Source organism: Medicago truncatula, chromosome 3 (genome assembly GCF_003473485.1).
Source record: "Medicago truncatula cultivar Jemalong A17 chromosome 3, MtrunA17r5.0-ANR, whole genome shotgun sequence".
Taxonomy (NCBI): Eukaryota; Viridiplantae; Streptophyta; class Magnoliopsida; order Fabales; family Fabaceae; genus Medicago; species Medicago truncatula.
In genome coordinates, this window is record NC_053044.1 from 6,138,533 (window position 1) to 6,155,365 (window position 16,833).

The window sequence follows — 16,833 nt, forward strand, 5'->3', positions numbered from 1 at the left end:
CTATAATAGGAATGTATGACATGATTTCAATAATAGGAATGAGGATTAAAAAGACTTTGGAATAAGTTCTAACTATATTTATATTTGTATTGTTTGTTTATTTTATACACCACATACCGATTCAATCATCATTGTATATGAGGTGTCTAAATACACACATTAATTGAAAGTTGTTTCTAGTAAGAATAGTCATCGTTGATTTTTCAATTTGAACAACCATGTTTCACCAACAATTCTATAAACAGAGTCTTCATTCAAAGTTGAATAAGACTTTAGGTTTTAGATCACAGGTTTCTTGTTAGGACTTTAGTTTGGAGACCTTATGGTATTTCCAACTAATTAAGACTTTGTAAATTTATTAGGAAAAACCCAAATTCACATCGGAGAGATAAGATTCTTGATAAAAGCTTATAAAGAGGATACACTCTTCACCTCATGGGCTGGTTTTGTAAAGATGGGTTAGACCCAATTTTAACACGGTATCAGAGCCTACCCAAGATATACCGTTGGGATTCTGCATTGCCATTTCCACGCTTCGGACAAACAATGGTGTCAACTACGGATGGAAGGATGGCGGGCAAGTAAAAAATTTAAGGAGGAAGCTTTTGAAGCCAAATAAAAATTAACATAATGATATTATAATGTACCGCACTACTTGTTCAAAAAAAATAATGTACTCCAATAACAAAATATAAGCAAAAATGGATCAATCAAAGTTGATGTATTTGGTCTTAAATACATAAATTTTTGTTTATGTCCCGTTACGGAGGGAGTAGTAAGCATGGAAAACCCACACAAACACAATGGAGAACCAAATGGTGTAAATTGTCAATTTATCCATGCTACACTTGAAAATAAATGAGTTGACTTTAATCAACACACCATGTTTTAAGTTGGGTTGACTAGATTAGCACACACATGGGAAGACTAAGCCATGTCATTTGAATTTTAAATTTGATAAAATGAAAATGATGAGGACAAATAAACAAACACAATGGAAAACCATAATAAGATGCTAATGCTAATGGTGTCTACTTTCTCCTTTTGCTTAATGCCCACTTTCTCTAAACAGAACACTTTTACTACTATTGCCCCAAATCAGTTTATGCAATTCGGTGATACACTTGTTTCTGGAACTGGAAGGTTTGAAGCAGGATTTTTCTACTTTGGAGATCCACAACGCCAATACTTCGGTATATGGTACAAGAACATATCACCAAGGACTATTGTGTGGGTTGCCAATAGAAATACTCCTGTACGTAACTCAACAGCAATGCTGAAACTCAACGACCAAGGAAATCTTGTTATTCTTGATGGCTCCAAAGGTGTCATCTGGAACTCCAATTCATCAGGAATTGTGGCGGTGAAATCAGTTATTGTGCAGTTGTTGGATTCAGGAAACCTTGTTGGGAAAGATGCAAACAGCTCTCAGAACTTTTTGTGGGAAAGTTTTGATTATCCTGGTAACACTTTCCTTGCTGGAATGAAGCTGAAAAGTAACTTAGTTACTGGTCCATATAGATATCTCACTTCTTGGAGATCCTCTGAAGATCCTGCTGACGGCGAGTTTTCAGTGAGGATAGATACTCACGGTTTTCCTCAACACCAAATTGCAAAGGGAACGACAACTATATTTAGAGGAGGGTCGTGGAATGGATATCTTTTCACTGGAGCTACTTGGCAAAGAAATTATAATATATTGAATTACTCATTTGTGTTAACTGACAAAGAAGTCACTTTTCAATATGAAACTTTAAACAGTTTAATTATTACTAGAGTTGTGCTAAATCCATATGGAACTTCACAACGTCTTCAATGGTCGGATCAGACACAAAATTGGGAGATTATTACTAATGCTCCTGCAGACCAGTGTGATGATTATGCCTTGTGCGGTATCAACTCTAACTGCAATATTAATAACTTTCCAATATGTGAATGCTTGGAAGGTTTCATGCCAAAATTTCAACCAAAATGGAAGTCATTGAATTGGTCTGGTGGGTGCCTCAGGAGAACAAAATTGAATTGTCACACTGGGGATGGCTTTCTGAAGTACACAAGCATGAAGTTGCCAGACACGTCAACATCTTGGTATGACAAGAGCTTGAGCCTTGAGGAATGTAAGACACTGTGCTTGAAAAACTGTACTTGCACTGCATATGCAAATTTAGATATCAGAGATGGTGGGAGTGGCTGCTTACTTTGGTTTAACAACATTGTGGACATGAGAAAACATCCTGACATAGGACAAGACATTTACATACGACTCGCATCTTCAGAACTCGGTATTTTTTGTATCCTATTACATCTTTTGCCTTGTCAGTGAGATATATATAGCACAAGTGCATATATTTCAGCATTTTTCTTCATATTATTAAGCACTGTTGTAAACTTGAAATTAGGTGACACTTAAATTCTCTTGTCATTTTTAAGCATATACCGGTGCTATTTCTAAGAACTTGATTATGGATGCATTTTTCCTTTGTTATAGTAAGCTTCTATACCTTCTTGTTGGCTGACATTTATTTCAACCCTCAGATCATAAAAAGAATAAGCGAAACTTGAAGCGTGCTTGGACTGTTGCAGGAGTCATTGCGTTCATAATAGGACTAACCGTTCTTGTATTGGTTACATCAGCATATAGAGAGAAAATTGGTAAGCCAGGTGAAAAAGTTATGATAATTAAATGTCAAATATTTTTGATTTAATTAAATAGTACTCAAAGTAGAGTTAAATGTTACAACTTACAATGAATTTCAAAGTTTCGTTGATTTGTCACTTTACTTTGTTAACATTGAACCACTTAAATTGTTACTTCAGGTTATATAAAAAAGTTATTTCATCGGAAGCATAAAAAAGAGAAGGCAGATGGTGACTTGGCTACAATATTTGATTTTTCCACCATCACTAATGCAACAAATCACTTCTCTAATAAAAATAAGTTAGGAGAAGGTGGTTTTGGACCAGTGTACAAGGTAATGTTTTAGTCACCAAGTTAATTTCTCCTCTTATTTCACCGAGTAAGGTAAGTACTAAAATTTTCAGAAACATTACTAGGGCTTAATGGTAGATGGCCAAGAGATTGCTGTTAAGAGGCTTTGTAATACATCGGGACAAGGAGTTGAGGAGTTCAAAAATGAAGTAAAGTTGATGGCAACACTTCAACACCGTAATCTTGTAAAACTTCTTGGTTGTTCTATTCAACAAGATGAAAAGTTGTTGATCTATGAATTCATGCCCAACAGAAGCTTGGATTACTTTATTTTTGGTTTGAACTTTCACACTAACCTAATTTATTGCTGTCATTCTTACTCTTGCCATAATGCAGTTCTCATGCTAACTTAAGAATGTGTCATTTGTTAGATACTACGCGAAGTAAATTACTAGATTGGACAAAGCGCTTGGAAATTATTGATGGGATTGCTCGAGGGCTGCTGTATCTCCATCAGGATTCTACATTAAGAATCATACATAGAGATCTCAAGACCAGCAATATACTTCTTGATATTGATATGATCCCTAAGATATCCGATTTTGGATTAGCCAGATCATTTACGGGAGACCAAGCTGAGGCTAAGACAAATAGAGTCATGGGAACATAGTAATTTCGATTTATTTATTTCGATTTATGGCTTAAATAACTCTTTAGTCTTTGTAATATACATCGTTTCGGTTTTAGTTTCTACCAAATATTTGTGTCTGTTGAATTCCTAAAATATAGGATAGATTGTTTTTTGTCATTATTCTGGTTTAGTCTTTGGTAATATTTGTTCACATTGGAATATGTAGACCATATTGATTAAAAAAAATTAAGGGACTAAATACAAGAAAATCATGTCACTATTGTATATTACAGGTACTGAAATGTTATTTAAACCTTCAGTTTTGTTATGTCACAACTCATTTTAATTTATTTTTTCCGAACTTCGTTGTTTTTTCTTGCAGTGGATATATGCCTCCAGAATATGCCGTGCATGGATCTTTCTCAATAAAGTCTGATGTTTTTAGTTTCGGAGTCGTCGTACTTGAGATAATTAGCGGTAGGAAGAATCGTGGATTTTCTGACCCTCTGCACAATCTAAACCTTCTTGGTCATGTAAGTTATGAAGTGTATATGTTCCTCTATCTTGCCACACACTATTGGTAGTTGCTTTACTTCTATCTTTATTTTGTCGCAATAAACCTTCTGGAAGGTAAAAGAAATTAAAAAATAATACTAACTCATATCACGACGATTGGTTAACAGAAAACACCACAGACCTTCACAGTAACAATTATCAATCATTACTTCGAATGAAAATAGAGTATGGATTGAGCTTATTCTTGATGTAAATTTTATGTCATTTCAGGCATGGAGACTATGGATCGAAGAAAGGCCACTAGAGTTCATAGCTAACATATTATACGATGATGAGGCCATATGTTCAAAAATAATAAGATTTCTTCACGTTGGTCTACTGTGTGTACAACAGAAACCAGAAAATAGGCCTAACATGTCATCTGCGGTTTTTATGCTAAAGGGTGAAAATTTACTCCCCAAACCAAGTAAACCCGGGTTCTACGCAGGAAAAGATGATACAAATAGCATAGGATCTTTATCTATAAATGAAGCTTCAATCACAGTGGTAGAGGCGCGTTAGAATGACTAACATGGATTAAATACTGTACAAATGTGCTAAAATTTGGTTTCTACAAATATAATGGGGAAAATTCTATTTTGCTCTGAACAGCTAACTATTTTACCCACCTGAATAAATTGTATGATTTCTGAAGTTATGGCTATTAGGAGCTTATATGTGTGTTGGAATTTACAACCTGCAAATGGATTGAAGTACGATGTAGCTTATCTTGTAATTATGTGGTTGATTTATATGTAACTTGGTGGCCAAGAATTTTCAAAGCTATGAATAATTGTTGTAATGTATGCATCAAAATGCTGAATATACACATCATTATTTCACACTTGGTGCAGCAAATTATCAGTCTACTTGGCAGGTTGACTTGGCTTGTTTTGGTCATTCACAGTCTACTGGTGTTCATGTTTTATAGGAACCTACTCTTCCCCTTATGAAACAAAAAAAGATTCACCAATAATAAATATTTTCAAAACTATTCATCTAAGCTTAGATGAAACTTAGTTCCTTTACAAAGAAATCAGCATATTGATATTTCAATATATCAATTGTTATCCCTTCTCCTTGTTAACAAACAAACCTTGATGAATTACACATACAGCAATAAAATAGATGATAGAAATTCTTCCAACAAATTATACTGATAAACAAAATATTGGCACAACTTAGTCCAAGTCTTCTTGTGTGATAATTGATGAAAAATCAAAACAGTTTTGTGGTATATAATCTAGTCTACTCAGCTTAAAGCTTTGGTTTGTTAGCAAGATGTGAACGGATAAATTGACAATTAGCAGCACCACTAAGGTAATGGACATGTTCGTGGGGCCATGGGGGCTACCCACTAAGGTAACCAAACAAAAATATGCATGTATATTTCTTTTTCCATTTCTGATATATTTTTTTTTTATTTTATATTTTAATATTAGCCCTACTATATTTTTGTCTATATGCATACAACAACAACAACCAACTGTTCTATTCCATTAAGCGAGGTCGGCTGCATGGATCAAACGACGTCATAATACTCTATCATATATCATATTTCTATCCAAACAATGTTATTTTTTTAGTAATATTTCTATCCAACTTATTAACCTCCAGATTTTTGTTTTTTACTCCCTTCGTCTCATATTATGTGACAATTGACAATATCACGTATGTCAATTTATAATTTTGATCTTAAATATCTTTAATAATCTATTAGAAAAAATTATAAAAATTTGATAATTTAAAAATATTTATCGAGATAAATCCAACAATATCTTATATCTTTATATATTAGTAGAAAAATCGGGTCAAAGCATGGTATGTGATTGTGAACAGTACACATTTTCAATATGGGTCATTTAAAATGACATTGAGTGAGTGATTTTCTTTCTCTAAATTGATATTTTGAATCAATTAAGTATGCTTCTTGACATTCACATATTTGGCAGCATTCCCTTTTCCATCATCCATGTTACACGGAAAGCTAGAAGTCTTGGTCAACATGCCAACTTTAAGTTGAGTAGACTAGATTATGCACCATAAACTTGTTGATTTTTTTTTGAAAAATTGCATCAATTAGCACGCAAACAGGACGACTTAGACGACTAAGCCATGTCAATTGAATATGGAATTTGATATAATGAAAATGATTAGGACAAAACAAACAAACCAACACAAACACAATGGAGAACCATACTAAGGTGCCAATGCTAATTGTTTGCACTTTTTTATTTTGCTCCATGCCCACTTTATCTAAACAGAACACTTTTACTACTATTGCTCCAAATCAGTTTATGCAATTCGGTGATACTCTTGTTTCTGCAGCTGAGAGGTATGAAGCAGGATTTTTCAACTTTGGCGATTCACAACGCCAATACTTCGGTATATGGTACAAGAATATATCACCAAGCACTATTGTGTGGGTTGCCAATAGAAATACTCCTGTACAAAACTCAACTGCAATGATGAAACTTACTGATCAAGGAAGTCTTGTTATTATTGATGGCTCCAAAGGCATTATCTGGAATTCCAATTCATCAAGAATTGGAGTGAAACCGGTTGTTCAGCTTTTGGATTCAGGAAATCTTGTTTTGAATGATACAATCAGAGCACAGAATTTTTTGTGGGAAAGTTTTGATTATCCTGGTAACAATTTCCTTGCGGGAATGAAGCTGAAAAGTAATTTAGTTACTGGTCCATATAGATATCTCACATCTTGGAGAAGCCCTCAAGATCCTGCTGAAGGTGAGTGTTCATATAGGATAGATATGCATGGTTTTCCTCAACTGGTTACTGAAAAGGGAGAAAGATTTTTGTATAGAGGAGGGTCATGGAATGGATTTCTTTTCACTGGTGTTTCTTGGCAAAGAATGCACAGAGTCTTGAATTTCTCAGTAATGTTCACTGACAAAGAATTCTCTTATCAATATGAAACTATGAACCGTTCAATTATTACTAGAATGGAGCTAGATCCATCCGGAAATTCACAACGTCTTCTATGGTCAGATACGACACAAATTTGGGAGGCTATATCTTCTCGTCCTGCAGACCAATGTGATAATTATGCCTTGTGCGGTATCAACTCTAACTGCAATAGTAATAACTTTCCAACATGTGAATGCTTGGAAGGTTTCATGCCAAAATTTCAACCAGAGTGGGAGTCATCAAATTGGTCTGGTGGGTGTGTAAGGAAAACAAGTTTAAATTGTGTCTATGGAGATGGGTTTTTACCATACGCAAACATGAAGTTACCAGACACGTCAGCATCGTGGTTTGACAAGAGCTTGAGCCTTGAGGAATGTATGACAGTGTGTTTGAAAAACTGTTCTTGCACTGCATATGCAAATTTAGATATCAGATATGTTGGAAGTGGCTGCTTACTTTGGTTTGACAACATTGTTGATATGAGAAAACATCCAGACCAAGGACAAGACATTTTCATACGGCTGGCATCTTCAGAACTTGGTATTTACATTTCCTATTACATCTTTTGCCTTTTCAGTCTGATATATAGCACAACAAATAGAAGTTGCGGAAGTTGTGTTGTTCTCTTAGATGCCTCTTTTTATTTTTTTAGTAAGCTTGTTGACTAACATTTATTTCAATCCTCAGATCATAAAAAGAATAAGAGGAACTTGAAGCATGCTGGGACTGTTGCAGGAGTTATTACATTTATTATAGGACTAATCGTTCTTGTATTGGTCACATCAGCATATAAAAAGAAGCTTGGTAAGCCAGGTGAAAAGCTCAAATATTCATGATTTGCTCAAATACTACGAAAACATGTTGCAATAATAACTAGTTATAGCTTATAATGAATTCTGAAGTTTGATTGCTATGTTAACAATAAACCACTTGAATTGTTACTTCAGGATGTTTAAAAAAGTTGCTTCACAAAAAGGACGAGGAAGATAGTGACGACTTGGCAACAATATTTGATTTTTCGACCATCACTAATGCGACAAATAACTTCTATGTCAGAAACAAGCTGGGAGAAGGTGGTTTTGGACCGGTATACAAGGTATTGTCTTGGTTACCAAGTTAATTCATCCCCTTATTTCAGAAAGTACTATAAGTACTTAAATTTCTAAATATATTACTAGGGCGTAATGTTAGATGGCCGAGAGATTGCTGTTAAGAGGCTCTCTAAAACCTCAGGACAAGGAACCGAGGAGTTCAAAAATGAAGTGAAGTTGATGGCAACACTTCAGCACAGAAATCTTGTAAAACTTCTTGGTTGTTCTATTCACCAAGATGAAAAGTTGTTGATCTACCAATTCATGCCGAACTTTATTTTTGGTTTGAACTTTCACACCAACCAAATTATTGTTCTCAGTTTTACTCTTGCCATAATGTAGTTCTCATGCTAACTTCAGAAAGTGTCATTTGGTAGATACTACGCGAAGTAAATTACTCGATTGGAGAAAGCGCTTGGAAATTATTGATGGGATTGCTCGTGGGCTGTTGTATCTGCATCAAGATTCTACACTAAGAATAATACATAGAGATCTCAAGACAAGCAATATTCTTCTTGATATTGATATGATCCCAAAGATATCAGATTTTGGTTTAGCCAGATCATTTATGGGAGACCAAGCTGAGGCGAATACAAATAGAGTGATGGGAACATAGTAATTTCTGACTAATTTATTTCGTTTGAAGGCTTAAATAACTCTTTAGTATCTAACATATATCATTTTTGGTTTTAGTTTCTGTGAATTACTACTTGTCAGGTTGAATTGAATTCCTAACATATAGAAAGATTGTTTGCTATCTTTATTTTTTTGGATTTTAGTCTTTGGTAATTTTTGTCCATGTTGGAATATGTAGACTATACATGGATTGTCTTCAATGTGGACAAATATTACAAGGATTGTTTTCTATGTTTCAAGTATTAATACTAATAAGAATTTTTTTAGGGACCAAGTACCACAAAGTTATGTTACTAGTTCTGCCGTGTCACAATTCCTTTTAATATCTTTTTTATCATAACTTAATTATTTTTTCTTGCAGTGGATATATGCCTCCAGAATATGCAGTGCATGGATCTTTCTCAATAAAATCTGATGTTTTTAGCTTCGGAGTCGTTGTACTTGAGATAATCAGCGGTAAGAAGAATAGCGGATTTTGTGACCCTCAACATCGTCTAAACCTTCTTGGGCATGTAAGTTTTGGAGTGTATATGTTTCTCTATCTTGTGAGTTGTGACACACTATTGAATATTATAGTTGCTTACTCTAGCCCTAACTTTGATGTCATTTTAGGCATGGAGACTATGGATTGAAGAAAGACCACTAGAGTTAATAGCAGACATATTAGACGATGATGAGCCCATATGTTCAGAAATAATAAGATTTATTCATGTTGGTCTATTGTGTGTACAACAGCTACCAGAAGATAGGCCTAATATGTCATCTGTGGTCTTTATGTTAAAGGGTGAAAGGTTACTCCCCAAACCAAATGAACCCGGGTTCTACGCAGCAAGGGATAATACAAGATCTTTATCTAAAGAGTGTTCAGTAAATGAAGCTTCAATCTCATTGTTAGAGGCCCGATAGAATGCCACTGTGACACACACATGGATGAAATTTAGTATGACTCAAAAATTGTTGCAATGTTGGCATTAAAGTACTGAATATACCCATCATTAATTAACAGTTAGTGCATCAAATTCACAGGTTGTCGGAAAGAATAAAGAAGTTTATATTAGTCATTTTTGGCGAGAGCGAAACGAGTTAGCGAGTGGTAGGATTTTTTTCTCATTCACATTCTAATGGTATTCACATTTTGTAGGAAACTACTCTTTCCCTATGTCAAAAAACACAGGTGTCTCTTTGCCTGCACTTTGTTTTTCTGGTTCCTTTTCATCCTGCTTGTGACCAAAAATCGATTCACCAAATAAATGTTTTCTAAACAATCTAAGCTTATATGTTTGTTAGTGCATTTACAAAAAAAAATCAGCATATTAATATTTCATAATATCAGATATATGACTGGTAAAACACTAGTCATCTTCTGTGTTTTTTTACAATATGACTGAAATTCTTGTTCATGGCAAAAAATATACGGTCCCCAACATGAGTACAACATTAATTTTGGATTAGCGATACATCATATCTGCGTGAACATAAACTCGGTGCTCAGCACTTGAAGAAGCAAATGCAATCAAAACCATAGCCTCCACAAGCACCATAATTTGAGTACTCAGCGTCAATGCATGTTGTATTACATACCGAGTCACGAATACAAGGCCCTGACCATGTTCTACTTGGACTGTCACATATTTTAGCTTTCACCTCTACATATAAAAATAAAATAATGATAATATAAAGAAAATTAAGAAGGTAAATAAGGATTAGAATTAAAGAAGCACAAGAGATTAAATATAGATTGTTTAGTAAATTTGTACCACATGTGAAAATAAGGAGAAGTGCAAGACTGAGGAGCATGAAGATGGTGTAGAATATACTAACAGAGGAAGACATGATTTTTATATTTAAATCAATGCTCTCTACAAGATGTAATAACAAAATGATTTTGTTTATGCATATATAGAAATCAATGTAGGTAGAGATGACAATCAGGATGAATTTATTTAGCAAGGATGATATATATATTAATAATTTTTTACCCTGGCTCTAGATAAACTATCTGGGTGAATTAAAACAAATTGATAATAATTTTTTCGACAATGTTATAAGACAAACAAATTGATAATAACTTTATCAAAAAAATTATTTAAATTTATTTTGATTCACCCGGATAAATATGTCTAGAAGCCAGGACATGGTTTTATTGGGTAGAAAATCAAACTTTCAATATTATTATAAATATGCTTTAATCCACCCGTATATTTTGTCTAGGAGCTAAGATGTGACAAATTTTATTGAAAAATATCAAATAATTTGGAGGTGACACATGTTATAGCACAGTAGTTTGTTTTGAGGATTTTATTCATATATGTTGCTGCTGTATAAAATATTGTACATCGTCGATCAATTGCAAACGTTAAATCTGAAAAACGCTTGATTTTAATCGTAACTAGTTCTGAAGTTATATGTATGATTGATTGTTATTAATTTTCTATATATAAAAATTATACTTTTGTTAATATTATAGTAATTTTGGTGTTTTGCCGTAAACATCAAAAACCATCATACCAATGATGTTAGACAATGAATCTAACCTCTATCTCTCATGGTCCGCCCTCTTTAAGGTGCAAGCACGCATCCACAACTTGTTCGACCATATCATCCCATCTTCTGACGAGCAAGCCATCCAAGCAGCTTCTGCCATCAAAGCTTGCGAGTCCGACCTTTGGAATCATTTAGATGTTGTTTTGCAATGGATGTATGCAACCGTCTTGTGAGAGTTAACTTAAAATCAGGAATCTGGAGAATCGTGCCACGATGGAGAAGCATCGCGCCACGATTGTTGAAGCAAGATTCTGAGGGAGCTACTGGAAATTTCGTGCCACGATGGCCCCGCATCGTGCCACGATGGTCGCGCTAAAGATAAAATAAAAACGTATTTTCAGTTAGATTTGTTTCAGTTTTTTAAGGGTTTACTTTCCACTATAAATATAAGCCTTGTATCAGATGATAAAGTGTGTAGAAAAACAGGGTTTAGAAACCAACATACAAACTAGGGTTTATAGAGAATTTCTCTTGGCAACAACACTAGGGTTGGGATTGTTTTGATTCACCTTGAACAAAACACTATTAGGATTGAGTCTTGGTCACGGGAAGAGGCTGGGACTTGGGTAGAATTAGGTTTGAAGACTGATTCTTGTAACTCAATATCTCTTTGTAAAGAAACTCATATCATTATAGTGGATCAGAGAGCTGCTCTCTCCCCCAGACTAGGTCATCATTAGACCGAACTGGTAAACAAATTCTTGTGTTCTTTCTCCCTCTTCCTTTTATCTCTTGCTGTTTTATTTTGTTGGATTATTTGCTACCCGCTTGATTTGATTACTTGGTATTAATTTGCTCCACGCATCAAGTTTTATTGGTGTGGTTTTCTCAATCGAATTCACAACACGTCTCAAAAGACATCCTCAATTCCATATGTGTGATCGACAACTCTGCTTTTTTTCCTTTTCCTTTGTAGACATCTTTAAGAGATAGAGAATCAAAGACTCTCATTGCTATCAACTTTCAGTCCTCTTCCTACTGCGAAGGCCTTGCTCGAAACCAACCCCCCTCCCCCGATCCAGTACCTGTTCGCTAGTAGGCCCACTTATGTTAGGGGGCATTGTCCCTCAGTTCTTATCAACCTCCGGTTTGTCAAATACTTGATAGTCCAACTCAGAAACTTCATCTTTCAAAGAAACCTCAAAGTATTTGAATTTTAAAGATAAGTGTGAGGACCAATCCATATGGTGCAATAGAAATATTCTTCTTTTGAGTGGCTTCAATCATATTCTGTAAAACCATATAGTTGAGATTGAGAGGCATCTTTTTGATGAGGTAGTGGATGATGAGACGCAAATCAACATATGTTACATTTTCAAAGCTTCCTCGTCTTGTAAGTAGAAAATGAAGACACAAATTGTGCAGAATCTTAGGTAGACTCTCAAAATCGTAGACTCTTCCAATAGTTATAGCTTTGGAAGACAAGTTCTTGAAGTTCTCTTCTTCTAGATTTGAGAATAGAGAGTCAGAAAAAGGTTCCTTAGGAGTATTTTACTTCATTGATGGTACTGGAAAAAATCTTCCCTCATTTCGTTGGAAACTAACTCTTGATGATTTACACAAAACAGTTAGTGAACTACTGTGCAATACAATTGTCCTTGGTAGTGTCAATGAATCTGCTAAAGGCGAGTAATTTTTCAAACAAAGCATGCAGATATGACTGAAATGTCAGATGGCAATGCATCAGCACTCCAAAATAACCTTGAAAAATCAACAAGAACCATAAAAATGTTATGGTGCCATTGTTAATTCCCCAGAACATTTAGATATACACACATAAGTAAGAAAATATTTTAAGAATTAAGAATACAAATACCAAAATTTGTTTCTACCTCCAATAATGAAGCATGTACAATAGACAAACTCGGATACGTCAATGAGTTTGAGCAACAAACAGCACTTGAAATACTTCATTCCAGAAAGAAGAAAAAAGATACAAAACACGTATCTCAATTAGAATGATGAGGTATTGAGACAATTTAACTTCATTCTCCTTACACAGTACACACGAACTAGACCAATCTGATAAATCAAACTTAGCTTGAAATTTTGGTGTAAAACCTTTCCAGCATAAGCATTCACACATTGGAACACCATTAATATTGCAGCCATCAAAATCCTTCACTGTAGGCTCCCAATTTTCTGCATATCTTACAGTGGAAAACATTGTAAATTACCATGTGGTTCTAGCACAAATCTAGTAACATGCTCATTCAAATTTGATGAAAATGGAGTTGGATAAAACGTAATCTATTAAGTCTTCTTTGCATCTCTTGAAATTTTTGTTCAGATGACAGAGGAAAATCAGGATTCTCAACTAAATTGAAATCATCCTCATTGTTTTCTTTGTAGACATGCATGACAAACCACTTGAGAATTCTCTTAGTGGTCCAGTCGTGGTGGGTCAAGGCCCTTTCATAATCACATGGCACGATATGTTCAAGCTCACATGAAATCTCTGTTAACTCAGAACAATAGCATTGAAGGGGAAAAATATTTCTTGTTTATATTTTTTGTATATACAGCAGAGCCCTCTATTGGGTATATATACATGAATGTAATAAATAGCATTTAACCTATACATGTTGACTAAAAGCTATATATAACAAGAAAATAAAATAGCCTATGAATCAGGGATTAACACTGATGTGTATCTCCTAAATATTGACTAATTACATAAGAGACAACTCATGCCAACACTCCCCCTCAAGTTGGTGAGTAGATATTTCTAATACCCAACTTGTCTAGTGAGTTGTGAAAGACTTTACTAGAGACAGCTTTTGTTAACATATCTGCTAGTTGATCTTCAGATCTCACAAATGGAAATTTGATGATCTTTTCCTCAAGATTTTGTTTGATAAAATGTCTATCCACCTCAATATGCTTAGTACGATCATGTTGAACAGGATTATGCGAGATTTCAACTGCTGCCTTGTTATCACAGAACAGTTTCATCTCCATTTTTGGTTCAACACCAATTTCAGTCAACAACCTTTTTAACCATAGCAATTCACAAAGGCCCTTAGACATTCCTCGGAACTCTGCTTCTGCACTAGATAGAGCCACAACCTTTTGCTTTTTACTTCTCCATGTAACTAGATTACCCCCAACAAAGGTGAAGTACCCGGACGTGGATTTTCTGTCCGATAGACTACCCGCCCAATCTGCATCGGTATACCCTTCCACATTTAGATGATTATTCTTGCAAAACATAAGTCCTCTACCAGGAGCATATTTTAAATAACGGAGTATCCTAATCACCGCATCCATATGAACTTCACTTGGATTCTGCATATATTGACTTACAACGCTTACTGCATATGCTATATCAGGACGAGTGTGCGACAAATAAATTAATTTTCCTACCAACTTCTGGTATTGTTCTTTATTTGTTGGTGCTGAATCACTATCTCCTCCTAATTTTTGGTTTTGGATGGTTGGTGTATCAACTGGCTTACAATCAAGCATTCCAACTTCAAATAATAAATCCAATACATATTTCCTTTGAGAAATGAATATACCTTCATTTGATCTGGCTACTTCTATTCCAAGAAAGTATTTTAGCCCTCCAAGGTTTTTCATTTCGAATTCAGTTCCAAGTTGTCTTTGAATTTTGGTGATCTCATCTGTATCATCACCAGTAATAATCATATCATCAACATAGATTATTAACACAGTTACCTTTCCTTTTTGATGCTTCAAGAAAAGTGTATGATCAGAATTGCTTTGTTGGAACCCATATTTTTTCATGGCCATGCTAAACCGACCAAACCAAGCACGTGGTGATTGTTTCAATCCATATAGAGCTCGTTGCAGCCTGCATACAGTCCTATCACCAGATGGCACGGTATAGCCGGGTGGAATGTCCATATACACTTCTTCCTCAAGGTCACCATGAAGAAAGGCGTTCTTCACATCAAATTGGTGTAATGGCCAATCTAAATTTGCAGCAAGGGATAACAAAACTCTAATTGTATTTAACTTTGCTACTGGTGAAAAAGTCTCTTGATAGTCTACACCATAAGTTTGTGTATATCCCTTGGCCACCAATCTTGCCTTGTACCTCTCTACAGACCCATCTACCTTGTACTTCACAGAAAACACCCACTTGCAACCTACAGTTTTTTTTCCATTAGGCAACTGGACTAGATTCCATGTGTTATTCTTTAGTAATGCTTCCATCTCTTCTTGAATTGCTAGGGACCAGTTTGGATCAGATAATGCTTCATTCACGCCAACTGGAATATGACAAGAGGACAACTTGTGTGCAAAGGCCTTTAGAGGTTCAGAGAGCCTCTCCATGGTAACATAATTAGCAATTGGATACCTGCGACCCTTCTCTCCAATGTCTGGTGAATACCGATCAGGGGGTTTACCCCTATTACACCTGTATGGTAATTGATAACCAATAGTAGCAGTATCTATATTATTATCACCAGCTAGTTTAGTAGGACTTACCTCATGGACATCCTCGGGAGTGTCATTGCTGCGTGCGCACGAGAGAGGGGTATTGCTAACACATCTTCCATCAATAGCTCCATTATTCACGTCGTTAACATCATGACCAGCCACATCCACATCAATTATATCATTATTATCTACAAAAGCTACATCGTTATCCTTGGCTACATCCACCAAGGCATCATGCTCAATATTATTTGTACCATCACTCCCACTTTCATTAGTACTCACATCATTCATCAATGTAGTGTGACCAACATCCTTAGTTTCTTGACAATCCCACCACTTCAGGTCTTTACTCCCTATCTCCCCCTGAAGATGAGAAGTGATGGGTAAGGAAGAGAAGTAATATTCAGATTCTAGGAAAGTTGCATCCATCGTGGTGTAATAGCGTTTTGTGGTTGGATCATAGCAGCGATAGCCTTTTGTGTTAGTGGCATATCCCAAAAACACACACCTTACGGCACATGGGTCAAGTTTGGTTCTTTGGTGTTTATGTAAATGGACAAACACAACACATCCAAACACTCGAGGAGGAATGAGAGAGCTAGAAGGCAATGTAAAGTGATTTGCTAAAGATTGTAAAGGAGTTTTGAACTCCAATACCTTGGATGGCATTCTATTTAGGAGATGAATTGATGTGCTAATTGCATCTTCCCAATGCTTGTCGGGTACTTCGGTTTCAATCAGCAAGGCTCTGGCAGTCTCTAAAATATGTCGGTTCTTACGTTCAGCTACCCCATTTTGTTGTGGAGTATGAGGGCATGAGGTTTCATGTATAAGGCCATGGGTTTGGAAGTAAGTTTGAAATTATTTATTCACATATTCTCCCCCATTATCTGATCTAAGAATCCTAACATTTGCTGAGAACTGATTTTTTATCATAGCATGAAAGACACAAAACACATCAAAAACTTCATTCTTGTGTTTTAAAAAATATAACCAGGTCATGCGAGTACAATCATCGATGAAAGTCACAAACCAACGGTTCCCTAATACATTGTTAATGGGAGATGGACCCCAAACATCTGTATGAACCAAAGCAAAAGGAGTACTAC

General features: G+C 35.3%; 1 protein-coding gene across 1 annotated transcript; it reads left to right on the plus strand.

Annotated features, from left to right (window-relative positions):
• The first annotated feature begins 794 nt into the window (after positions 1 to 794).
• LOC11417718 (uncharacterized) lies at positions 795 to 9,711 on the plus strand. The gene is made up of 14 exons (XM_039831852.1): positions 795 to 2,282; positions 2,536 to 2,661; positions 2,818 to 2,972; positions 3,055 to 3,265; positions 3,361 to 3,598; positions 3,943 to 4,093; positions 4,347 to 4,632; positions 6,273 to 7,583; positions 7,731 to 7,856; positions 7,991 to 8,139; positions 8,222 to 8,474; positions 8,512 to 8,749; positions 9,132 to 9,282; positions 9,383 to 9,711. The coding sequence occupies exons 1-14, from the start codon at positions 995 to 997 to the stop codon at positions 9,674 to 9,676; spliced, it is 4,977 nt and encodes a 1,658-aa protein (XP_039687786.1). The 5' UTR covers positions 795 to 994; the 3' UTR covers positions 9,677 to 9,711.
• The last annotated feature ends 7,122 nt before the right edge of the window (positions 9,712 to 16,833 follow it).